The sequence below is a fragment of the Quercus lobata genome, chromosome 11 (genome assembly GCF_001633185.2).
Source record: "Quercus lobata isolate SW786 chromosome 11, ValleyOak3.0 Primary Assembly, whole genome shotgun sequence".
In the NCBI taxonomy this organism is placed as follows: Eukaryota; Viridiplantae; Streptophyta; class Magnoliopsida; order Fagales; family Fagaceae; genus Quercus; species Quercus lobata.
The window spans coordinates 2,988,225-3,015,338 of record NC_044914.1 but is presented as its reverse complement, the minus strand read 5'-3'; the positions used below and the strand labels follow the sequence as shown (position 1 = coordinate 3,015,338).

At 34.1% G+C, this 27,114-nt stretch overlaps 1 protein-coding gene and 1 pseudogene across 1 annotated transcript; one reads left to right on the top strand and one right to left on the bottom strand.

Moving 5' to 3' along the window:
• Positions 1–8,874: 8,874 nt before the first annotated feature.
• LOC115968217 lies at positions 8,875–18,350 on the top strand (annotated as a pseudogene).
• A 3,140-nt stretch (positions 18,351–21,490) lies between these two features.
• Positions 21,491–25,931, bottom strand: LOC115968669 (suppressor of mec-8 and unc-52 protein homolog 2). The gene is made up of 10 exons (XM_031088127.1): positions 25,744–25,931; positions 25,338–25,528; positions 24,996–25,110; positions 24,859–24,907; positions 24,678–24,767; positions 23,829–23,897; positions 23,621–23,744; positions 22,831–23,195; positions 22,277–22,660; positions 21,491–21,976 (listed from the first exon to the last, which is right to left on the bottom strand). The coding sequence occupies exons 1-10, from the start codon at positions 25,791–25,793 to the stop codon at positions 21,695–21,697; spliced, it is 1,719 nt and encodes a 572-aa protein (XP_030943987.1). The 5' UTR covers positions 25,794–25,931; the 3' UTR covers positions 21,491–21,694.
• Between the last annotated feature and the right edge of the window lie 1,183 nt (positions 25,932–27,114).

Genomic DNA, 27,114 nt, shown 5'->3' with positions numbered 1-27,114 from the left:
AAAAAACTCTTAAACGCACTCTAAGTGTGTGTTTGGATACTGCTTATTTTGTTGAAATTGAAAAATTATTGCTAAAAGTACTGTAGATAAAGGTAAAAGTTAGTTGAAATAGTATAGTGAACCCATAAATAATGCCAAAAAGTGCAGTGGGGTCTCGGAATAGTAGCAAAAATAAGCTGAATAATGAAATAATTTTAATTTTTAAGTGCAACCCAAACGCACACCAAATATGACTTCAGGTTCTCAGTGGCTCACATCATAAACCAAGACATAAATAAAGCATAATGCAAGATCAAACATGATATATCATGCACAGCAACATAATTATTACGCAGTAAACCAAAAACAGTTCACTAACTACAACCCCAGGATGAGACCTTTACATTAACATTATTATTTATCCTTGGCTATACTCCACAATACACATTTCATGAAAATACATGCAAGGGTAATGAACTTTAAAAATATCACAAACCTTGATTAAAACTCTATCATTCAGGGGCTTAAGTTCCTTGGCATCATCTGTTTCAAGAATACCAACTCTATCATCATCCTTCAGAATAAGATGCTTTGAACCATTGAACTCCAACTCAGTCCCAGCATACTTGGAATACACAATTTGGGTGCCAATATGTACAAAGAAAAGCAATTAGCGAAAGGAACAAACAATGGAGAATCGGAAGCCAGATCGATGATAAGCAAAAGTTACTTTCACACTGATGTCTACTTTGCTCTTCCCAATTGTCTTACCCTCTACAGTTGCAACCACCTCACCTCCTTGAGGCTTAGTTTGAGCAGTTGTTGGGACCAAAATTCCACCATCCGTCTTTTCCTCAGCTGTTTTGATCTTGATTGCTTAAATGTCAGTGTACTACAGAAATGGGAACAAAATGCTACCTTGTCAGAAAAGGCACGCATAACATGAACTGTATCAGAATTTCAGTAAATGTAAATCCACAGCTATAGTGTATATATTGTTGTTTGACCATAATACAGATGTCCTGTAATTTTAAATCAGAACCAAGCCTAGGAAATAGACAGCAGAATTGCTACATAGAAACAGAGAAGTATTGGACGCATAAGTTCCCATATATGACACGTATAACAAAGCATACTTAAAAACCACAAAGTGACCTGGTTCAGAACTTTCTAACAAAAAAATGACCCACAAAGCAATTTTCTTTTTCTCTCATAGACCCCAAAATACTATTTCAATATTTCATTGGCAAACAACCTTACAATTAAAAAGTTTTATCCTTCTAAAATTGAGAGGTATATAGGCAAAGGATAGATTCTCTATTTGAAACTAAACTGAATTACAACAAATAACAATAACAGTCGTCAATCATGTTTTCCAAACTAAAATTCAACAAATTATTTGGTATTTATGCTTATTTGGTATTTCTTGGGTGATGCCATATTCAGAAAAAGATATTCTCTTGAGCTAGTTGAGACGATTTGGGAGAAGAGGTAATAGGGGGTAGTTGGTTAGTAGTCCTACTATGTCTAATGTAGTGTATATGGCGGGAACCAAATGCAAGGTGTTTTGAAGGTACATAAACTAGCATGATGAAATTGAAGTTTCAGTTTTTGAAAACTTTATACGAGAGGATGACATCCCCTATGATGTTCTCGATTGAGGAGTTCTTAGAGTTTGTGGACTTCCTGGGAGCCAGATAATCACTCTGTTTGTTTCCTATTTTATTTTTTCTTTCTTTTTTTCTCTCTCTCATTGTGTACTTGATTTGAGTTTTTAATAAAGTTTATTTACTTATAAAAATAAACAACAAAAAATCACAATGCATCAAGTTATGACAAATGTGTGTTTGAAATTTTTTTAAATGCTACCTTTGGGGTTTTAATTCCTATAAAAGCAAATAGATTGAAAGGGGGTATTAGGGGAGATTGTGTCTGATACGCATGATGCATTTATTAAAGGTAGACAAAAACTTGACTCTATCCTCATAGCTAATGAATGTTTGGATACAACAACCAATCCTTAGTCCAACCAATTCTTGTTCAGGAAGCATTCCATTTTGACTACATTATTATTATTATTATTTTTTATGAACCCATTTTGACTACTTGGGCCTCGTTATTTTTGCCCTAATCTACATGACTACATGTTGGGCTAAAGCCCAATCTTTATTTGTTCACTTTCATGGTCTGTTTGGATTGAAGGGGAGAGAGGGAGAGTAGAGTAGAGTATAGTAGATTAGATTTAGCACAAAATTAGCTTATTTTTAGCCAATTCTACTATATTCCCCTCCACTCCCCCTCCTTCCCCCCTCCATCCAAATAAGCCATTAGTTCTAGTTTTGTTTTGTTTTTGTTGTTGTTGTTGTTGCTGCTGCTGCTGCTTTTTTTTGTAATACTTTGGGAGGGGATTTGAATCTGTTAGAAATACCAAGAGCTTTTAGTTGAACTTTGAACAACAAGACATGCATTCATATCAACTTATCTAAATTTTGAGTTAAATTCTAGCTAAAAGGTCACCTTAAAAAAAAAAATATATATATATATATATATTAGTTGACCCATTTCTCACATGTAGCATGCAGGCTCTTTGTTTCTTCTTCATTTCCATTTAAATAATCTTTTACTCACTTATTATTATTATTATTATTATTATTGTCCAATATATATATATAAATATATATATCCCCCCATCCCCTCAAGCTTCTCATTCTTAAAATAACTAATATTTATATTGCAATGGTATCACCAAAACATATAGATGGTAGTATTTTAGGAAATGGTAGCATGAGATCACTTTCTTACAAGATAATTTTCTAAAACCCAGAAAGCTACTATAGCAATGTAATTTGAAATTTAAGGTGTTTGATGGCTAGATTGATGTAGGAGATTTTGGAGTGAGATTAGTCAAATCATATACTAATATAATAAAATTTGGGTCTTAAGAACTATGTTTACACTAAGTGGTTATTTTCACTGTACTAGAAATTGGCTATTCTTTAATTAATTATTAAATTATTTTAGCTTATTAATTGTTAGGATTTGTATTTTAGCCAAAACTCTATTACTAAGATTCAAGAAATAAAAATTCTGCTCCAACTAAAATTCTATTTATCATCAATTCTTAAGATAATTTAATTTAGATAAGTCAACAGCCTTTTAATTTGGTTCATTATGGTTAATTGGCTTAACTTGATTAATCCACCCCTTATTAAATTAATGGGTCAAACAAGTCTTTTCAATTGGCATTAGAGCACTAGGTTTAGTCGATTCCATGATTAGTTTCTTGAGGGTGATCTTTGGATCCAATGGATCGTGGTCAATCCTTGCGTATCTCATTTCACTTTGACTACAATAACTATGCTTATTGAAAGGTGTTCATGAGAGCATTTCTAGAATCTATTGAAGAAATGTTGGACCAAACCTAAAACCCCACTTATTAATGGACCAAAGATCTATTTGCGAAGGCATACTATAATAATAAAGTTTTGAATGTAATATTTATGGTTGTATCTTAAGAAGATTTTAGGAGGAAATCTAATGTTGAAACTGCTAAAGAGGCTTGGGCTATACCAATGACAATACATGCATGAAGGTAATAACGCTGTTATGACTTCCAAAATTTCAAATGTCAAACATCTATGTTTGAAGAAATTAAGATAAGAGAGGAGTCATTTGATGAATTTTATATCAAACATCTATGTTTGAAGCAGAGAAAATTCCTTGAAACTAAAATTGTTAGGAAAATGATGAGATATTTGCCTAAGAGATTCCGTACTAAGGTCATTATCATAGGTGAGAGTAAGGACCTTTGACACTATCAAGGTTGATGCATTTGTTCGCTCCTTACAAAATTTTGAACTATCCCTACTTCATACTAGTAGGAACAAATCCATGGATTTAAAATCTATCAATGAAGAGAATGTTGATCCCCCTAATGATGATTTGGATTTAAAAACAATTAATTTTCAATTCTATTACAACAGAAGTTGGGTCCTTAAAACGGTAGTTATCTTCTCTATGCGACAATTAGTTCCGCTTTCATTAATTTTTAAAGTAGTTTGTATCTTTCTTTTTTTTTTTTTTGAGAAAAGAAGTAGTTTATATCTTATACTTGTTAGGATAGTTTGAACTAGCTAAAACTTTATAGGTTTTAATAATTCAAAATTCTATTCCAACTAATTTGTTTTTGATGGACTCCAACTAAAATTTTATTTGTCTTGTTATGATATTTTAATTTAGATAAAACTCTATTATCTAGGCTTTAAGAAATTTATTATTTTACTCCAACTTAAATTCTCTTACCAAAAAATTTCAAGAAAATTTAAGATAAAATCTATTATTTATTTCAATTATATTAATTGTCTTTCATAATTTTATATATCACTATAATACAACTTGCACAATACATACTGTTTCTACATCAAGTGACTCAATATCTCTATGTATTACGATGGTTAATTTAGACTTTCAAGTGTAACTGTGATTATTAAAGAAAAAAAAGACAAAAATCCAAATCTGAAATGCAGCTTTTGGCATTGCTTCTTTCTGCTCATTGTAAGTTGCCCATTCCTCCTCTGTCTCAAAGTCCCAACGATGAAGACGGCCCTTTGCCTGTTCAAAAACGTTTCAATAATATAATAAGCATCAATTATTATGAATACTAGACCAGTCACTTTACAGTAACCATTTATAAATAAAAAAGAGTACTGTTAGGTTCTAAAGACTTAGGATTTTATGTATTTAGAACTCTAATTTGTATTGTTGGCAAACCATGATCAAAACAATGTGTTTAGAAGTGTTTCAGTCTTGCTCAAAGTTGTGCGTTTATGTAAAGTTGGAATCGAGCTGAATGCAGAAAAGATTAATGCATTTCGGTCTGGCTTGATCGATCGAAGCTTAGGCTCGATCGATTGAAGCTCGGGCAGAATGTTTTTTTGCAGAATTTTCCAACTCAACCCTAGTTGTTTTAAAACGCTTTTAGGGTTTCTTATTTGTCCTAAGTATAAAAGGCAAACCCTAGTCACGTTTTAGTGTTGCTCATATTGCTGTTTGTGTAAATCTCTTATAAGATCTAGAGGAGCTTTCCTTTACACAAACTTAGGGTTTTCAAGAAGAAGATTTATCTACACCTTGATGATCAACTTAGTTGCTGTCATTGAAATTTAAAGAAAACACAAGCGGGTGTGCTTGTATCTGGTGGTGAATCCAAGAAAGAAGGAGTCTGTGGAGCTTGCACGTGGTCGTGTCAGTAAGTTCTACTGGTTGGTAGTAATAAGAAGTCAAGCGTGGGGGCTTGTAAGTCTAATTGTATGAACTTCAATTCTTTCAAGATAGTGGATTCAAGTTTACCTTGAGAATAGTTAGGTCAAATCCTCCCCAGGTTTTTACCGGTTTGGTTTCCTAGGTGATCATATCTTGTGTTATTTATTTTCCGCTACTTTGCATGATTTGATCTTTGTTATTGTGATAACCTAGACTTGTTAAATTGGACTAAGTAACAACTTGGCTAATTACCTAGGTTAAATCAATTGGTTTTAAGGGGTCTAAAAACCATCAAGTACATCTGAACAAGAATATGGCATTGCAACATAGAATAAATATTCCATACTATTCAAAACCAATTAAAAGGTAAGTGATTAAAATTTAAGCATTAATTGGAAAAATTCAATAAACTAAATGAAATTATTTCAATTAAATTGGACAATATTTTGCTTCCTCAAATAAGAAAAGAAAAGAAAAAATTGCAATTTTTATTAAAAATAATTATTGAAATTTTTTTTTTTTCAGAATTTGAAATTAGACTTGCACATAGAGTAAGAATAATAACAAAATCTTACAACTAGAGTTTATTAAGAAAGGAAAATGTTAAAATGAAAAAATAAAAAGAAAGAGCAAGAGAAGTGAGAAATAAAGCCGGTAGATATGTAAAGGAGAGTTTTGCAATATGACAAAGTGTATGTATATATATATATATATATATATACATAGGCGAGCAGGTCAAGTTGTGCGTGGGTTAGAAATATCTTAACCCTACTTGCTAAATTATCTCTCTAACACACCAACCTGATCTGCCTCAATTAATGGACCCACATAAATTGGGTCGGGATGGTGCGGGTTAGATGGTTTTTTTGCACAACCCAAATTAAAAGTATAAGTTAGTTCACTAAAAGAAATTGATGTACGTTTAATCATTCCGTTAGAAAATGAGAAAGAATTTATCTCATACATTGGGTGTATGACTCGTATGAGACCCATTTCTCATTAACATGTGGGACCCACATGGCAATGAGACATGGGTATCATACATGTTGCACATAAAAAAAGATTTTTCCCAAAGAGGAAGAGAGACACTTTTCAACCGGTTGATGTAAATTCTGGGAGTGAGATATACAAACTTTATTTATACTACTATTTAAGGAGCTTTCCCTATTTGTGATCCTCATTTTTCTAGTTCAAAAATACCCCTACACCCCTATGTTCAAGTATATAAAAAACTAAAGGATAATCCGGTTAAAATACAACCCTAACTCCCACTAAAACATTGCCTAAAAAATAGGTGCACTCTCCTGTTTGGGATCCTCATTTTTCTAGTTTAAAAATACCCCTACACCTCTATGTTCAAGTAGAGACCAAAACTAAAGGATAATCCGGTTAAAATACAACTTTAACTCCCATTGAAACATTGTCTAAAAAATAGGAGCACTCTCCTGTTGATTTTCAAATTATTTTATCCATTTATAAATTAGGTTCTCAAAATAAAAATTATATATATAAAATAAAAATATAGGTTTTTTTTTGCTTAAAAAAAAGCCTCTATGTGCGTGCAATGAGGCTAGTTTAAATTAGGTAAAAATCCAAAACTGACTCTCTAACTTTCAGTTTTTTTTTTTTCATTTCAATCTTTTAACTTTTAGTTTTGTCATTTCAATCCTCTAACTTTCAATTGTTGTCAATTCGGTATTCTGCTAAACATCTATTAATTGTCTCTATTAAATGAGCAAAATGACACCATTTTGTTTGTTTTTTTTTTTAAATTTATAAATTTGATAATTAAAAGAAAAAACTACTTAAAAAAAGAAAAAGAAAAAAAAGGAAAACATTTAGGGGAACAACGTCGTTCCCTTACCTGAAATCAAAACACAAAATAAAATAGAGACACCACGCCCTAGCTTGAGAAAACAAAACCAAAACACGATTACCGAGAGGGTGTTTGGATTGGGTTGTTTTGAGTTATAAAACTCAAAACTGATAACTCAAAACTCAAATTTCGTGGGACCCACTCAGTGAAATTTTGTTTGGCTTTGTTTTCATTCTTTGTTTCCAAAACTTGTTTCTTAAAATTTTGAGATATAAGAATGAAAACTAAGAATATGTGTGCGTTTGGCATTGATAAAAGTTGCCAGTTTATTTTACTATTCAGCTTATTTTTACTACTATTCATGGGCTCTACTTCACTTTTTGGTACTATTTTTTGGCCTCATTGTACTATTTTAGCTAACTTTTATATTTATCTATAGTACTTTCAACAAAATTTTTTTTATTTTTAGCAAAATAAGCAGATCCCAAATAGAACCTAGAGGTGTTTTCAATTTATAAAAACTGAGGCCGTGTTTGGTATAGTAGTTTAATAACATGTTTTTAGTTTTTAAACAATATTACACGCATTTCTATACACTTTTTCATCCACACGTATTTCAAAAAAATACAAACAACGTTATTAAAATATCATTACCAAACGGACTTAAAGCATCTTCCATAGATGCTCTATCTCTACTTTTTCTCCAAAAAAGCTCACTATTCACGTTCCAACAGCATCTCTAAACACAAAACTTTTCCAAATTTTTTTTGGAGTTGCTACAGTAGTTCTCTTAATCTAGAGAACACTATAACAACTCCAAATCAATTTTTCTGCTTAAAAAATTATACTAGCTACTATTATATCAATTCTTTCTCTCTCCTCCAAATTTCTTTTTTTCTCTCATTCTCTTAGTTTCTCACATAATCCAAACACAAAATACAAAATAAAATCCAATTCTTAAAATAAAGTTGAATCAGAACAAGCAAATATGAAAAAGAAAAAGAAAAAAGAACAAGCTGATCTGACCCAACCTGGTGGTGGGGAGGAGGACAAGTGGTGGTGGGGTGGCGGATGTGGTAGTGTTACATGGTGAACGCTGATCTCCACCAGGTTTGTCCTTTCGGCGACCTCGATCTCTACAGGCGATGGGGCGATAGACGAGCAGCAGTCTCTCTCTCTCTCTGTGGAGGAGAAAAACAAGAAAAAGAAAAAAATAAAAAGAGAAATGAAATTGTATGGATGAAAATGAAATGAAAGAAAGAAAAATAATATAAAAAATAAAAAATCTTAATTAAAAAATACTACCACAATATTTTCACAATAAATTTTAAATAACAGATTGTTATTAGTTAATATTGGCGAGTAAAAAATAATTTCAGTGGTGGGTTCAAATTAGAACTAATAACAACTTTCTACATAAATTTTATTGTGAAAGTATTACGTAAAATGTTATGAACATAACATTTTTCATTGAAAAATATAGTTGATAAAAAAAAGAATAAATGATGATTAAAAGAAAAATAAACAATAGATGAAGAAATAATATTTAAATGAGATAGAGAATTAGATAGAGAATTTGTTGAGAAGTTTATTTAAAAAAATGGTTGGTAAAAGTTAAATTTCATTGATTATTCTTCAACCGTACAAAAATTTGAAAAAACCGTCGGGATGCCGCTAAGTTTGATGGCATTTTCGTTATTAGCTTCAACTATGTGGGGCCGGTGCAGTGAGTAGTCACATCACCTTTCGAAGGTTTGAACTCTCTCTTTTTTTGGAACTCTCTTCCTTCAGATGCCATTTACTCATAACCCAACTACCCCATTCACTCATCCCACACACCTCTCTGAACCAACATTAAGTCACTTCATTGACTTTTTCTGAGACGAGCCTTTATATCAAAACTCCATTGGTTCAGTTCATCTCATAATCCCACGCGTGACAACATTTATTGAGAGAAGAACCCATCCCAGCGAAGACCCAGCACCACCGACAAGCCCATCTCTCACCGGCGCCGAAATCGGTCAGTTCATCAGCTCCGAACTCTGCCCAGGTGACCACGTTTTCTCTCTCTCCCTCCGTAAACCCACCTTGCTCTGTTTGTATTCCTCTAAATTTCAGTGTTTGTATTTCAAAGTTTTTGTTTAAGTGCTCTATTTTGCTTTTGTTTGTGTTTCAATGTTCTTTTTCCAATTTCTCTAAACATTGATGGGTTTTGTAAAATAATGAAATTTGTGTCTGATGGGTTTTGATTTTCGGGTTCTTTGGGGCAGAGTAAGAAGGGAACAATCAGACACAACAGAGGCCTAGAGTTGAAAAGGAAAGGAAAAACCCGCGTGATGTGTTTGAGTTATGATTTTTGAGTTTTGAGAGAGAGACCGAGATTCAGGCCGAGTTTGAGAGAGAGACCAGGATTGAGACCGATTTGAGTGAGGCCAAGTTTGATAGAGACCGATTTGGAGGCAACAGGTATTCAATCATTGTTCTTATCAGCTTCTAACTAAATATTTGTTTTGTTTTCACAGTTGAAAGATCAGGCTTCATGGTTGTGTTGTTATATAATTGTTCATAATGGGTTACGAACTGATCTTAGTGTGATGTACTATGGTTATTACAAGATGGGGATGGTAATCATGGGTATAAGGTGTTGTATATATGATTGTGTTTTATCATTAATTGTTGTTGTTGTTGTTGTTATTGTGGGGTTTAATGTTTTATGGATTTGGGTAAGTTTTAAATTGTTTATTCTCTGATGGGTATTGAAAATTAGGGATGGTTAGTTTAGAATATGTTGTCATTTTTTTGGTGTAAGCCATATTTTTTATATTGACCAAAGATAGTTTTCCTTTCCCTTATCTTTTTTTTATGCTACCAAACACTGGAAAATAAAGAAAACTATCTTTACACAAGGTTTTCATTGAAACAAACTGAGCATTAGGGTCAGTTCAAGTGAGGTTTGCGTTCTCTATGGGTTAGTTTTGGATTTTTGCCTTTAAATTTCTAAAACACACTAAACCGGAACCAATCACATGGATACCGGGCTTGGATGCCCAGTAAATGGAAAACGGTCACATATGAGCCCAATCAACACAAAACTGATTCTTTAAATATTTAAATGTATGAAAAGTAATTGGAGATCTCAGATTCTCTCTCTCACAATAGTCAATACCCCTAAATCCCTAAATTGATTTCTGCCGTTTATTTAAAAAAAAAAAAAAATCCCTAAATTGATCGCTGCTCCCAAAACCCAAACCCAAACCTTTAGAAGTTCAATCTTTTCTCCTCTCTTTCTCTTTCTAAATATTTGTTTTTTTAAAGATCGTTAGCTTTGCTTCTTTTTATTGATTCCTTGACTAAATTACTGTCGTTGTGTAAGTAATATTTTGATTTTTCTATTCAGTTCTTTTGCTAATACTGTTGTTGGGTATTGTTAGTGCTACTTTTTGTTAGGTTTTTTTTTTTTTTTTGGATTTAATTTTGTGAATTCTTATCTAAGTTCATGTGGCTACCACTTAGAAACTTGATTTTAGTGTATAGCTTCTCTGTAGACATTGATTTTGTGAGCCTTTAAATTCTCGATATAAATTCGAAATTCATAAGGAATTTTTAAATTCTGATTCTTTGAGATTGTGTATTTGAAATTTTAGTGGAAACTACTGAGCTATGGGTTTAAATTTTTATGATTCATATGTTAGATATTGGGATTGGTATTGATGGTGAGATAGGTTTATTTGCTAGAAAGGAGATTAATTGAATCACAATGGTCTTTGAATATAACTTTGAATAATAAGTCTTGGTATGGTTTCTACTAATTGTATAAAACTGTATTTTACACATTCAATAGTTTATTTATTTATTTTTTATTTCTTAATAACAGCTTCAATAGTTTTTTGTCTTAGCTCAAAAAAAAGCGGCTTTGTCTATTTGTCTATTTCATCCCTCGGCTTTGTCTACTTCATCCCCCCTTCTCGTTGATGGAAAACACGTTTGAAATTTGTCTTTGTGGGAAGGCGAAGATGGTCGTGTTAATGACATTAAGTTTTATGTCATGAAGGTTCCATACGCGCACCAAGAGAGTTTATTCTTCTTTGACAATGAAAAAGAAAAAGGAAGAGGAAAAGGTGGAGCATTTCATACCCGTTTCTGTACAAAAGACACAAACATGCAATCATTTTGCTGTGTTAGATGGAAAACTGTATTTTGTTGCCAACAATCTTTACGTGGATGCTCCGGTCAGAACGTATGAAAATTCGTTATGTCATGAGTTGTGGACTTTGAAATTTGCATGTGTTGATGAGGATTGGAGTCGTGCACCTCGATTGAAAACTAGCAGATGCAACCATCGTACCATCGTTCTAGGTGGTAAGTTTTTATGTTTTGGGAGGATTTGAGTTCAAAAAGAATAAAAACAATGTTTTTACTAGATGAAAGTTCTTAACCTCATAAAAAAAAGGGAACACTTGACAAATTCCAACTTTATCATTTGATTGAAAGATTTCGACTCGATCGAAAGAGTTCAACTGAATGCTAAAGTTTGGATTTGTAAAGGGTTTACATTTTTTTTATGGGGTCAAGAACCTCCATCCCGTGAAAACGATTGTTCATATCCTTTTTGAAGTCAAATCCTCCCAAAACATATAGTTTGCCACCTAGAACGATGGTATGCGGGTTGCATCTCCTAGTTTTCAATCGAGGCGCACGACTCCATCCCTCCTCAGCACATGCAAGGTCCAAGGTCCACACCTCACGACATAACGAATTTTCAGAGGTTTTGACCGGAGTGTCCATGGAAAGATCGTTGGCAACAAAATAAAGTTTGCCATCTAACACAATAAAGTGATTGCATGTCTGTGCCTTTTGTACCGAAACGGGTATGAGATGTTCCACCTTTTCCTCTCCCTTTTTCTTTCTCATTGTCGAAGAAGAAGAAGAACCCTCTTGGTGGGCGTATGGAACCTTGATGACATAAAACTTAATGTCATCATCACGACCATCTTTGCCTTTCCCATAAAGACAAATTTCAAATATGTCATCGAAAAGAAGGGGGATGAAGTAGACAAACCCGATTCTAGAGAAGATGGAAAGGAGATTAGCGGGATGGAAGTGTTTGTATTTATCCAAGGGAGGTAGAGTTACTTTAATTAAAAGCATTCTATCAAATTTACCTACTTATTTTCTATCTTTGTTTCCTATCCCTGCTGCTGTGGCTAATAGAATTGAAAAAATTTAGCAGAATTTCTTATGGAGTGGGATAGGGGATGAACCCAAAATCACCTGGTTTAAGTGGGCTGCTGTTTGTACTCTTTTATCTTTAGGTGGCTTGGGGATAAGGAAAGTGAGACTTTTTAATGAAGCTCTGCTTGGTAAGTGGCTTTGGAGATTTGGGCTTGAAAAGGATGCCCTGTGGAGGTAAGTGATAGTGGTGAAATATGGTTGTAGATGGGGTGGTTGGTGTTCCAATTCTGTTTGTAGTCCTTATGGTGTTGTTTTTGTATTTTAAGATGAAAACTTAATATTTACTGGAATTGAAAAATTAGAATCTTGCTTTGTTAGCTAACAAAACTACTTACTTAAAGTGTATAATTTCAACTAGCTTTTTTATCTTCTTGTGTAAAGAAAGATAAAGCCTACTACATTTAATAATGATAAATTACCACTTATCCCAACATCTTAAGCTATTAGGAAATGGTGAATAATCATTTAATCATTATTCTAACACTCCCCTTGCCTTCTTAATAAGTGGGGCCCAAAACTAGAGTAGAGATAGGGTTCAAACTTAAGATCACTTGCTTTGATACTATTATAAATTACCGCTTGTTCCAAAAGTTTAACCTATTAGGAAATGGTGAGTTTAAATATTTAGCCATTATATTAAAAAATAAGATAATAGCTGCATCTTCTTTAATGTTCTATGTGCTCTTAATGGTAAGAAAAATTTGTTGGTGCAGCTCAAAGGCAGGTGGGAGACACTGCTCTAAATGATAAAAGCTCAAGGTCACATCAGATAATAAGGCTGGTATTTAGAGTTAATTAATTCCTTGTATGAGTTTTTTTCCCAATATAAATTATCCTGCATATGTTGTTAAACTTTTTAGTCAAAATGACAATACCTTAATCATCAATTTTATTTTCCTCCTTTTTTGGGGGGTGAAGGGGGAAGGGGGGGGGCAGGGGTGTTGAAGGGGTGCTAACTCTGTTTATTCTCTATTTTTGTATTTTAGCCTTAATTTTAAACTTCACGTATGCTAATCAGTAGTGTAGTAGGCTTTATTTTGACCTGGATTTTCTTACCTTATTTGGCTTCTCTCAATTTTCTAGTTTTCTTGTGATGGAGTAGGTTGTTCCCCCATTCTTCTGTTCTTTATCAGGATTATATTTATATGAGCATCAAGTTTAGATGTATCCTTCTCGCTTTCTTAGGTTACAGATACAATCCATCATCTTCTTATTTGCGTTTATGATGATGCACTATTTTTATGGTTTACGTGTTCATGCATAAGGCTGGAGTTTTCATTTTTTGGCTTTCAGACTGTACAGAGTAGCCTTCAGGAAAGTTCTGGATGTGTAAAGTCTTTCTTAGCAAGTTTGGTATGTATGTCTGCTTCCCTTCATTTTGGCTTCCTGTTAGTGAAGAATTGTTCTGTTATGTTGATTGGCGTTCTGGAACTTCCGATTTTCTAAGTTTGTTTTAGTGCTATATTGTCACATTCCCAATATAAAATTATTGGTAATTGAACTAGAGATGGTTGAAAATCTGTTCAAATGAATGACTTTGTAGCAGGTTCTGATGAATGAATCTATACAGGCTTTGTAAAATGAGATTTTAAGTAAATTTTATATATAAGTATCTTAATATGTGTCTTCTTCAATGAGCTCTAGCTCATGTCACATCTCCTCCTCTCTTGTAAGAGTAAGGTGGGGGGGGGTGTTGAGGTTAATGGTTTCAAAACCTAATGGTTTTGTGTAACTAAACAATTAGAAAAAAGTATTCATCTTGACAGATGAAAAATGTTGGGACCATAAATGAATTGCCTTTTATTATTTATCTTATGGTTTTTTTTTTTTTTTTTTCAGTTAAGGCAAAAGGAGTGGCCACATACCATACGGGGATTCAAAGCTTACACGAATACTGCAGTCTTCACTTGGGGGAAATGCTCGTACAGCCATTATTTGTACCATGAGTCCTGCTTTAAGTTATGTGGAGCAAACGAGGAATACACTCTCATTTGCAACTAGTGCAAAGGAAGTCACCAATAATGCCCAAGTTAACATGGTATGATAATCCAATATTTTAGTTGGTGAAAATTATTTTATATTCGTCTCAAGCACACAATATTTAGTGATATCAATTATTGTAAATACTTTTCTGTCCTGAATGTCTAGCGGTTAAATGTTTTATACTAACACTGTCATAAGGGAGTGCTTTTCTATAAAAGCCAGCAGAAGCTCTTCATTGTTTTTGTATTGATCTAAGTTTAATGCTGATAAAGTTTAATTCAGGCTGATATACTTTTCTAGAAGGTAGGATCTTTTGTCTATAAGAAATAAAGCAATTAAGCTCATATTTTGCATTCAAGGAGGGGCACTTATTGGGACTTCTTTTTTTTATATGAATGTGCATGTGTGTCCATGTATATGTAGGTGCATGTGCATCTATAGTTACTTTTTGGGCATTTCTTGCAGTCACTGCGGACAACATGTTCCTGTTTCTTTTCAGCCCATCATGAATAATTTTGCACTAATTATACTGAGAAGAAAAAAAAAAGATTGCAAATATTTTTTTGTGACCTCTGAAGCTCCTTTTCCAAGGAATCACTTACCATGAGATACCCAAGTAATGACTTATTTAGTGTCATGTCAGTTGAATAACCTGTGTGCAATGGGGTTCCTTTTTTAAAAGTTTGCTTATAATGAAACCATAACAATGTAAGGTTACATTAATCATATCCACCTAAATGTTGATATAAAAAGAAACACAAGGACATTTTATATATCTTTTTTTTTATGCATGTGTATATATAAATGTAGATCTTTCTATTTTGTCATGTGATTGTGTTGATACATTGTATGCATGACTTACAAAGTACCTGAAACAATAAATACAGCTCAAGTTGCTACTGGATTTTCTGTTTAGGTTGTTTCAGACAAGCGACTCCTGAAGGATTTGCAGAAGGAAGTGGCTAGGCTTGAAGCAAAGCTACAAAGTCCCGAGTCTTCTTCATCTTCATGTTTGAAGTCCTAACTAATGGAGAAGGACCTAAAAATACAGCAGGTATGCTTGTTTCTTGACTAATTAATTATTTGGAACTTCCATAACCATAAATTTATTTAAGTTAAATATGTTTCCAGTCAATCATTATATAAGTATGTCTTAAATGACATGGCTAAATTGTGGTATTTTTTTAGCCACTGAGATTTTGTGTGAGTCTCTTACCTTCTGGTAAATGGCCTCATAAAAATGCAATTCCAATGAACTTTACTCAAGGGCTACAGCTACTTGCATCCTCTTTCCCCTAAAACCCTTGGCTACATATAAATTTTACATGCACTAAGATATTTACAACATTGTGTTATTTACATTGTTGCTGTTGAGTTGGTCTTGGGCCCAATGACTTTGGTTTTTAGGCATCTACTTGATCAATATGTAGTATATGCTATTATTCTTTTTATCACGCAAAAAGACAATAGAAAAAGAGGCAAAGTTGTTTGCATGATTTGAAAATTGAAAAAGGGGGGAGGGGAGGGGTGGGGTGGGGTGGGGTGAGGGGCATTTTCTCAATCTCTATGTATGTTTAACCTTGAAGAAAAATCTGTTCTGTAGATGGAGAGGGAGATGGAAGAGCTAAAGTGACAGAGAGACCTTGTAGAGTACCAACTTGAAGAAGAGAGAAAATCACGCAAGGCACAAAAGGTCCATGGTAATCAATATTAAATGTTTATGGTTATATTTTTGTCTTTGACTCATTTAAGTGTTTGTCTAAATCATATAACACTTTCAGGGTTTGGACCAATGTGGGCCTTCTTGTCAAGTTGTTAGGTGTCTTTCTTTTCCTTATGAAGATCAATCAGCTTCTGGTAAAGCTACACCAGTAACTAGACCAAGAAATGCAGTTGGAAGGCAGGCAATGGTGAGGCAATCTGTTACTTCAACGGATCCATCCATGCTTGTGCATGAAATAAGAAAGCTTGAGCGGCAGAGGCAGCTTGGTGAGGAAGCAAATCGGGCACTTGAAGTACTGCATAAGGAGGTTTCTTCCCATAGAATAGGGAGTCAAGGAACTGGTGAAACTATTGCGAAGCTGTTGTCTGAAATAAAGGACATGCAAGCAATTAGCTTCATTCCAGAAGAAATTGTTATTGGAGATAAGACCAACCTGATGGAAGAAATAACCCGATTGAAGACTCAAGGAAGCACCATTGAATCTTTAGAAAAGAAGCTTGAGAGTGTTCAGGAATCTATAGACCAGCTGGTTTCATCTTTTGCAAGTAGCAAGGAGGCTCCTGAGTGCAAGACCCAATCCAAAAAGAAAAAATTTCTTCCTTTTGCTGTCAGCAACAATGCAAACATGCAAAATATAATTCGATCCCCTTGCTCACCTTTGTCCACTTCTCATAAAATGGAATACAAGTTGGAGAACAAAGTCCCTGAGAATAAAGATGCTTTGCCTAGTAGTGATAAATTGCCCGGGCCATTTCAAGCAACTCCAGTAAAGGACGGACCTCCTGCTTCACAGCAATCAAATTCAGTTAACTTGAAGAAAATGCAGAGGATGTTTAAGAATGCAGAGGAGAACATACGGAGCATTAGAGCCTATGTTACTGAGTTAAAAGAACAGGTAGCAAAAGCTTCAATACCAAAAGCAGCTTCTCGTTTGCCAGGTAAGAACCATTTATATGGCCCAAAGTTCCTTGTATCTTCTTCACAATTTAACTTCTTATTCGACCAGCATGGTCTATTTTCTATTTCATGGATTAAGAGTAATTGAGCTATGCTACTTACCATCTTATCAATTAGGCATTAAGTTCCCTTATTTTCTTTTAAAGGAAATTGCCTCTTCAAATAATCTATGCATTATAATTCCATGTCCCAAAACCAGAACTGTGTTCTGATCCCTCATAGCTTCAATTGCATGAAGATGAATTTAACATCATCACCCCAATCTTCCCCATGGATGATTGGGTTTTGCTTCCAGTGTTTATGTGTAATGAATATTAAAGATATTCAATCACTATTTCTTCCTCCTTCAGTGGTAGTTGTCTTGTGGAAGAGTAGAACATGTACAATTGCTTAAAGCATCTTCTCATAAAAAATAAATAAATAAATAAATAAATTGCTTAAAGCATTAACAATAATTGATTTTTGCTGATCACTTTTTTATGTCTATCAATGGAATATAGAATACCAATACAGTAATTTTGATTAGTATTTCAATTCACTTTTTAATACTGGAATGTGAAATCTAAGTTGTATTTTTTCTATTATGTTGAACAATACAAAGAGTGCTGGTATCTTCACTTTAATTCACTTTCATTTCATTTATTGATTTAGGTATTGGAGCTAGAGACTGGCTGGAACCGATGAGCCCAATATAATTGATCAGAGTCCATCAAAGCCATGGAAGTTAAAGTTTGAGGATGAGAGGAAGCAAATTGTAATGTTGTGGCATTTGTGCCATGTCTCACTTGTTCACTGCACTCAATTTTTTCTATTATTCAAGGGAGACCCTGCTGATGAGGTATATATGGAGGTTGAACTCAGAAGGTTGACATGGTTGGAGCAGCACTTTGCAGAGCTTGGCGATGCAAAGTCCTGCACTTTTAGGTGAGGAACCTGCAGGCTCTGTTTCAGCAAGGTATTTTACACATTTGTAGTAGTTCCAACAATATTTTGTTTCAAAATAACATTGATTTAGACCAACCTATGATTGATACAAGTAGGCTATATCATGTTAACACAATTAATTTCTCATGGCTTGTGTTAATAATTATGTTTGTTGGTGTTGAATACAGTGAATCCGGTGAACAGAGTAAGGAGATGTTTGAGCTAAGCTTTGCAAACCCTTCAGATAAGAAGTCATGGATGGGTTGGAATTTGATATCGAATCTGTTAAATCTATAAAACACTTGTAGTTCTACTACATTTAAATTCTCCAGTCACATTGATCTAGAAGCAAATTTTGCCATGCAAGCTGTGCATGTTATGTTATGTACCTAGATAGGTGAGTAAATGTTTGTTTTTCTGGTGCCTTGTAATTAACTTGCGATAATAGTAATGAAAATTATAATTGTCGTCATACTCACTTAGTAGTAGTGGTAGTATTAGACTGTCAAAATATTTTGTAGTGGCTGGAGCATGGAGGTTATCTATTTTCTTCTCCTATAAGTCAACAACGTTTTAATACTAAGAGTATATTTTTTGATCTTTTGTAGTAGTAGTCTATTCTACTATTATAGACTATATATTAGTGATACTGGGTGCAACATGGAGGCTATTTTTTATTTATAATTTATAAATAAATAAAGTTAATTAAACATGGAGCTTATCTATTAATCTGTTTCTCAAAAAAAAAGAAAAAAAAAAGGCTTATTAATCTATTTTATTCCCCTATAAGTTGACAACGTTTTTAATACCCGCATGAGTGGAAATGGGATATTCCCCTACAAGTTGTCTACTTCATCCCTCGGCTTTCTCTACTTCATCCCCTACTTCATCCCCTTCTTGTTGATGGAAAACACGTTTGAAATTTGTCTTTGTGGGAAAGGCAAAGATGGTTGTGCTGATGACATTAAGTTTTATGTCATGAAGGTTCCATATGCACACCAAGAGGGTTTATTCTTCTTCGACAACGAAAAAGAAAAAGGAAGAGGAAAACGTGGAGCATCCCATACCCATTTCTGTACAAAAGACACAAACATGCAATTACTTTGCTTTGTTAGACGGAAAACTGTATTTTGTTGCCAACAATCTTTTTGTGGATACTCCGGTCAGAACGTATGAAAATTCATTATATTGTGAGGTGTGGACCTTGGACTTTGCGTGTGCCGATGAGGGTTGGAGGCGTGCATCTCAATTGAAAATTGGCAGATGCAACCCTCATATCATCTTTCTAGGTGGTAAGCTATATGTTTCGGGAGGATTTGAGTTCAAAAAGAATAAGAACAATCGTTTTCACTGGATGGAGGTTCTTCACCCCATTAAAAAAAAAGGAAATGCTTAAAAAATCCCAACATTAGCATTTGATCGAAAGAGTTCAACCGAATGTTAAAGTTGGGATTTGTCAAGGCTTCCCTTTTTTTTTTTATTTAAAAAAATTGAAAACGTTACGATTTCTTTCATTCTACACTTCTAGAGTACTATTTTGGTTACTCACACGCCAAGCCTCAGCCCTTGGTCCTAGGTCTAGGCCCACTATAATGGTTCCTGGTCTACACTTTAAGGGGGCCATTCCAAGGCTTAATAAACACACTATTGCTACTTGCTTTGTTGCCAGGGTCCTGTCCTGGTCCTGGGCTTGGGCCTGGGCCTAGGCCGTCATCTAACCTTCTCTTATGTTACTTTTACATTTTTTAGAGCATTCACATCTTAGTATAATAGACTATAATTTTATTTTAGGCTGCGTTTGGTATTGGCTTAAAAAGCCAGATTTTTTCATTATTTAGTTTATTTTTGTTACTATTCAGCTTATTTTTGTTACTATTCATGGGTCCAATGTACTATTTCATCTACCTTTTAACTTTATCTATAATACTTTTAGCAAAAAAATTTTCAGTTTCAGTTAAATAAGATGTTCCCAAACGGACTCTTAGTATAAAACTCTTGTTTTTTTAAAAATTTTTACCTGACCACTTTTTAAAAGTTCACATCAAATTATCTATTTGGATACTTTATTTCATTAAAATACTAATTTTCTTTATTTTTTTTAATTATTTATTTCTCTTCACCCACAACAATCATCATTCACTCTTTTTCTTTTTCTAAGGATAAGCAAAGAAATAATAAAAAACTATTTTTGCATAAATACAATAACTTGTAAATTTACACAAGCACGGTAGTTAAAATCCAATTTGCCCTATAGATACATAAGTTGATGTAGGTGTCTTTTGGGGTTCATTAGGAAAATTTTGGGTCTTATGCTAACACAACGCAAACACTTGCCAGTCTTATTTTCACATGTTTTTTTAATGCTTTGTCTCTCTTCAGTGTGAGTCCTTCTACTGACACATCAAAATTTCATAAGAAACTTTAGTTTTTGGCTCATCATATATCGAAATAAAATAAGATTATAACAGAACTCATTACAACTCAAAACAAGATTGTTGTGAAAATGTCACTAGATTTTATTGTGTCCCTATACTGTCTGTTTCTTTATTCATTTTTCACATATTTGGATTGAGTAAAAATAAGGGGATCTCCATAGGCAACTCAATGGCATCTTGTCTTGTTCATGCACCCCTATAATGGTACCTGAATGATTGATGATTGACAACCTTTAACATAATCTGCAAACACAACACGACTAGTCAATGTTTATTATTTAAGTTCTTGACACAGGATGATGGCTCATGAGATTGAACCATCAAGACAAAGATCGCCCCTGTTAAATCTCTTGCATGAACTGCAAGTTGAGTCCTGATTGGAAACATGCTAGACAATGCAGGGAGGACACGTAAAATCACAAAACAAACAAAAAACTGCATGTTAGATCTGAATGATCAAGTAAAAGCAGTTGTTACCCAAGTCATATTTTCCTTGCTCCATCCATTACCTTTTCTCCAACTCCAGTTTCGGTTTACCATGTTCAAACTAGTCAGCAAAACTGGACTCAAACCTCCTCGCATCATCAAGCCCTTATATTACTCTTAACACTGATGGTAGTGTACTAGCCAATCCTGGTAAGGCGGGGGAGGTGGGGCATCCTTCAAAATTGGCATGATCAATGGATTATGGACTTGATTTGGCATAGAATTTAGGATATAATCACATTATTTTAGAAGTAAAATCAATGCTAGTAATTAATTGGCTAACAATTCGTGGCAATTTGGCCTCAAATATTATCTGTGTTGATTTGTGATTGCACGAATATTATGGAGCAAGACTAGACCATCCTTCGTATTTGTGTAAAGGGGACGAGCAACAGGGCCACCGGGAAGAATATGACCGATGCCAATCTTTTGTATATCAGTGTTATGCATGGGACCTAAGGCAAATGAGGGCTTGCAGAGATTGCCCCATGAAACGATGCCTTCCGTTTTTGTACTCCCTAATTAAATAAATAAAACTCCCATTTTCTACCATAAACATAAAAACTACATTCTTTTCTTATTACATTATATGCAACATGTCCCCCACTTCTCAATGGTTGACCCCATCAAAAATGTTTAGTCGATTCCTTGATGGCTCCTATCCTAAATTCCCATGACGATAATCAATTCAAATTTTCATCTTTACACCGACATTCCTAAACTCCAATTACTTCTTCAGTATTCTGTCTTATGAACCAAAACAAAACAAAACACATGAAAATTCTACAAGAACTATGAAAGCCCATTGTATTTGTATTAAAAAATAAAATTAAGAGTATCACCAATTTCAGATTACAAAAGAAAACTTCTCTTAAACACTAGAACAACTATCAAATTTCATATTCGAAGCTTCTTTCCAGGTTGTAGGTCATCTTCATAGTGGTTGCCACCCTCACCAGAGTTCATCTCCTTCTCCATCTTCTTTCTGGTAAGTATCTTGTTAATCTGGTGCAGCTCATTATTGAGCTTCTGGTCCCTGTTTTGTTTCCGTGTCTTTCGACCATCTTGCATCTTCACGCCAAACTGAAATGCAGCTTTTGGCATTGCTTCCTTCTGCTCATTGTAAGTTGCCCATTCCTCCTCTGTCTCAAAGTCCCACCGATGAAGACGGCCCTTTGCCTGTTCAAAAACGTTTCAATAATGTAATAAGCATCAATTATTATGAATACCAGACCAGTCACTTTACAGTAACCATTTATAAATATTAAAAAGAGTACATCTGAACAAGAATATGGCATTGCAGCACAGAATAAATATTCCATACTATTCAAAACCAACTAAAAGGTAAGTGATTAAAATTAAGCATCAATTATACCATATGTTCATATGCAAAACCAAACATGTTTCCACCTTGGGAAAGATCACTTGCTTCTGATTCCAAAATAATAATAATAACAAACAAAATAAAAGATCACTTACTCGTCCACCCATATCCATTTTTGATAAGTCATCTTCATCATCACTGTCCACAATCTCACGGTTATACTCTTGATACCCTGGATAGCATTCAGAATAACTCTCAGAAATGAAGTTAGGATCCTTTTCTCGAGAATCTTTCTCCCTCAATTGTTGAAGTCTCTGATCATCCCGCTTAAAAACAGACCCTAAGCCCCGGTCCTTCTCTTCTTGAGTCATAAAGCGTGGATCTTGTACAATATTTAAATCTCCTTCCACTTCATAAGCCTGCATATTTTGCTGGAAGTATTGATCAGGGTAAGCCAGTTGTTCAGCATATTGGTAATCCTGCCACTCCCCCTGGTAGCCAGCAGCCATCGCTTGTGCTTGCATCGCATCATATCCATTCTGAAACCAAAAGGTTAATAAATATATGATTAACTTAGAAAAGGGACAAACATAGTCCATTTCAACAAGAAAAGAAACTTAAGGGAAGGTAAGTATAAATTGGAAGCTCAGTTACCATATCTTCCCCACGTCTCAAATCTAAAGGCGAATGATTACTAGGATCAACTTACCGTTCCTTGCCATTCCTGAGGCAGCCCAGAGGGTTGGACTGGACCATAAGCAGGTTCAGTGAAATAGGAAGGCTTTTCCTTATTTCGAGGAGACTCTTCCATGTCCTCTGAGAGGGGGCTCTGGCTCAAATCTTTACCAGGAATAGCATAGTCAACACCTTCGCCAACAAATATGTCATCGTCTTCTGCTCTGGCAACTGCTGGGCCTTGTTTCTCTCTTGAATCAAGATGATTTTTCCTTAGAGGAGGTGGAGGTGGAGGTGGTGGAAGAAGCTCGCTTTCAGTTGGGTTCTTTGACATCCCACCATTAGGCTTTGATGGCTTATCCTCTTCATCATATTCATTACCAGCAGCTAAAATTTTTACTGAAATAGAAAATGGAGGGACAAAAACAACCTATATTACATAGATGAATAAGAAAAATGATCTACCAAAAACTATGCTAAAGAAAAAGCAATGAAAAATGCATTTGTGGAGTACCACAGTGGACCATGAGATCTATCTCTTTATCCATCAAAAAAAATCTTGGAATTTATCATCTCAAATCATACTCAACATGCAACTTGGTGAGGCATATATCAAAGCACTTAAGTTTATCTCCAGAATAACTGTGCTAACCAGAAATGCCCATTTGTAGAGCAGCTGAACGACCACAAAGCACATAAATGTCTATGCAGCTCAGAAGGACACATTCTTAGGTGTTTAGTCACAACATAAAAGTCATGTATCTTCTATAACAATGATTTCAATGAACTGTAATGCTTATCTCTTAGCAGAATGTAGAAATTACCTTTTACATCTCTCTCCTTTTTCTTCTTCTTAAGAACCTTCCCAGAAGAGCCAAGACGAAGATATGACATAATCTTAGCTATTCGATCCAGCACAGAGCCATCGACACTGACAGTAACCATTTCCTGCAAAGTAAGTACACGCCTAAATCAGATAAGCTGCCCATCATTAAAGACTAGATGCCAGAAAGGGATCAAGAAAATATAAACCTCGGGCACTGGACAATCAGCTTTACTCCTATGCAAGGTTGTTGGAATCTCGTTGGAGTATCCACCCTCCTAGCATGCAGGAAAAAAGACATTTCTGTCAGAAGATTTTGTTTACAGAGTACAGACTAGTGATTAACAACACAAAACTAAAATGATGTACCAGTCCTAACATATAAGTCCATATATATAACATTTAAGTCAGCTTCCTAAACACATTACCATGAAATTGAATTCTTGATGTTTCATGTCTTTTTTTGTTGTAAGTAAACAAATGTTTCCTGTCATAATTTACAATTCAACCACTTCTTGGTCCCTAACCCTCCATATATTCTAAAGCTTCACTGTTCATGCATTCTCAAATTGGACGATGCACCATATGTAATAAGAGTCCCATGATCTCATACCAATTGGGTGCAAGATCAACATGTAATAACATACAGCATAACCTACCCTAATGTCCAAGCCTCTAGATAAGCACAAGGCCCATATGGCCTCTCACACAGAGGGATAGGCAACTCAAAGAAAATAAATCTGCTCACAATCTACAAGTTTCACTCAGGCAATAAAGGTGTAATGAGATATTGCATTTCTTTGACTTCCTATAAACTATGCACACTAATATCTGTTTGTTAAACTGAATGAAGGCCAGAAAACCTAAAGTACTTTCAAATAAGCACACACTGTAAGTGGCATAAAAATGACAAAACAATCAAGCTTGTATCAGGAAGAGCCAACATTGGGCTCCCAGCACGCCCTAAGGTAATTAAGACTGCTATAAACTAGACAAGCAAAAGGTAATAAAGACAGATATAAATTAGACAAGAATATAGAAGCAACAAATATTCTTACCATGTTAAAAATAAAGGCCATTCGACCCGGAAGGAACATCTCATTCGATTTGTTATTAGTTTGAGGCTTGACTATCCATTTATACACTGACTGAAACACAAACACAAGACATCAATAAACAATAAGCTAAAATCGCAACAATGTTCCATAGCCCTTTTGCATTCTCAAGAAGTCAAATCACCTTTGCAGTCGGAGTCCGAATGGACATGTGTTGATCCTCCTTAGATGACCTGTCAGTAAATAAGTAGTTTGTGTTAATGCAGCTTACAATCAATAACGGAAGACCATATTACATTTAACAGAGAAAATTCAATTTACCTAGACTTTCCATCAATATCATCTCCGCCATCTGGCTTCTTGTCAATCTCGCTTCTTACTTTGTTGAGCAAAGCATAATCCAAACCTTTGACCAAATGGGTGTGCTCCACATCACCTGAAATACAACATTGACACACCCAAGATCACCAACATGTTTGTGAAACTAATCCCCAGTTTGGATACCAATGAAAAATGAAAATTATTTTACTACTCATCTTATTTTTTAGTACTATTCATGGTTCTACGGCAATATTACAGCTAACTTTTACCTTTATCTACCTACCGTACTTTCAGCAATAAATTTTCAGTATACATAGATACATAAAGAAGATGATCACGAACCTCCAAGGTACTTGCTCTTCTCAATAGATAGCTTGTGTGCATCGGCGGCGCGAATATCAACAGTTCCAGGAGGAGCCACAGCATGAAAAGAACCCAATTCGGTGGCTTCATAGTCTGGATTTTGGTCCTCCCTACGCTCCTTTGCACGGTCTCTATATTTGGGTCCATCCGCTTCTTCTTGTTTCTCCTCTCTGCACAATCACAATATTCCCTACTTCTCACTCGCAAGTCAGAACAAAATTTATAAAAAAAAAAAAAAAAAAAAAAGAAATATTGCTTCTGAAATATTAATGTCTGTACCTAAAACCAAAAATTAATCACAAATCAATAAGTTTCATAAATTGAAACCTAGAAAAAAGCTAAACAGGAGTTGTGTTCTACGAGGTCGGAATCAGATGGACTTTACCTGCGACGAACGACTTTCTCCTTATAATGTTTCTTTGAAGCAGATGTCATTTTGATTGCGAATCATAAAATTATTTCTGGTAACTGATGATAAAATCTAGGGTTTTAAATTATTTCTGGTAGCTGATGATAAGCCTAGTTCTTTTTTTTTTTCCCGGTTGCGATTTGCGTTACTATTTGAGAACCAACTAATAAACCAAACCAACCAAAACCGACAAAATTAATATTGGGGCTGATAATTTTCGAATTACTTAAATACCCCCCTCTTCTACTTATTCGACACGGCCTGGGCAAAGTGACAACACGGCATTCTTTTTATTCTAATCTCTAAACGGTACGCCGTTTTTCTACTTCTATTTATTTTTAATTTTTTTTATGCTAAAGTGGTAATTGGATTTACACCTCTAAAGTTTGAGTATGTTTTGGATTTTACATCTAAAATTTTCAAATTTTAGATTTTATCTTGAAATTTTAGATTTTATCTTCCTGAAGTTATATTCCATTTGTATCAGTCATTCTTCATTCATATTTTCTGTTAAGTATCACATAAACTTGTTTCACATGTTTAGTTTGTCTAATAAAAATATAGCACCATTTTCATTATGCCACATGGCATTATTTTTTTTATTTTTTGACAAACTAAGCACACATGACCAGGGATGGACTCGAGATTTCAAGCTAAGGGGGGCCGAAATATAGGCAAAAAAAGCATTCATATATATACGCTCCATTTGTTTCGATTGAAAATTTTGTATAAAGATAGTATTCCGTGTTTTCCAGTGTTTGGTAGCATTAGAAAAAATTAGTCAAAGGAAAACTATTTTTTTGGTCGACAGAAAAATTAAGGCTTATTTTTAAAGATTGTTTTCCACTAAATTTTTTTGAAAAACAAATTTATCTCACAGCAAGCTAAATAACGAAAGTTAAAAGATTATTTTTCAACTCATTTAAGGTTGCTATCAAACATAGAAAAATGAGATTGTTTTATAGGAAATAATTTTTGGAAAATGACTCATTTTCTAGAAAACATTATCCCCAAAACAAATAGAACGATAGTATGAACAAACTATTGTGTGCTTAAATCAGAGCACTAGATCAAAAAAATATAGTCAAATCAAGATTTTAAAGGTTTGGGTATTCTCTCGAATAGGATGATCATATGTAATTTCGATTGGTTCTTTAAATAATCACTTTTAATTGATAACATGTAATAATCTTATTGAGTTAAACTAAAATAATCATGAGGATGCATGCATTGAATAATGTTGAAATAGATAATTCCATTGGATAGTGGGCTAAATCTAAATAACTAGTTAATCATCTTAAATTTAAGATGATTAATTAATATTTAAAATTCATAAATGATCCTTAA

Coding starts and splice junctions, on each gene's coding strand:
- LOC115968669 (XM_031088127.1), bottom strand. CDS start 25,793: ATGACATCTGCTTCAAAGAAACATTATAAGGAGAAAGTCGTTCGTCGC. Junction 23,745..23,828: donor CTGATTGTCCAGTGCCCGAG/GTTTATATTTTC, acceptor CTTACTTTGCAG/GAAATGGTTACTGTCAGTGT. Junction 23,196..23,620: donor AAAGGAGAGAGATGTAAAAG/GTAATTTCTACA, acceptor TTTCTATTTCAG/TAAAAATTTTAGCTGCTGGT.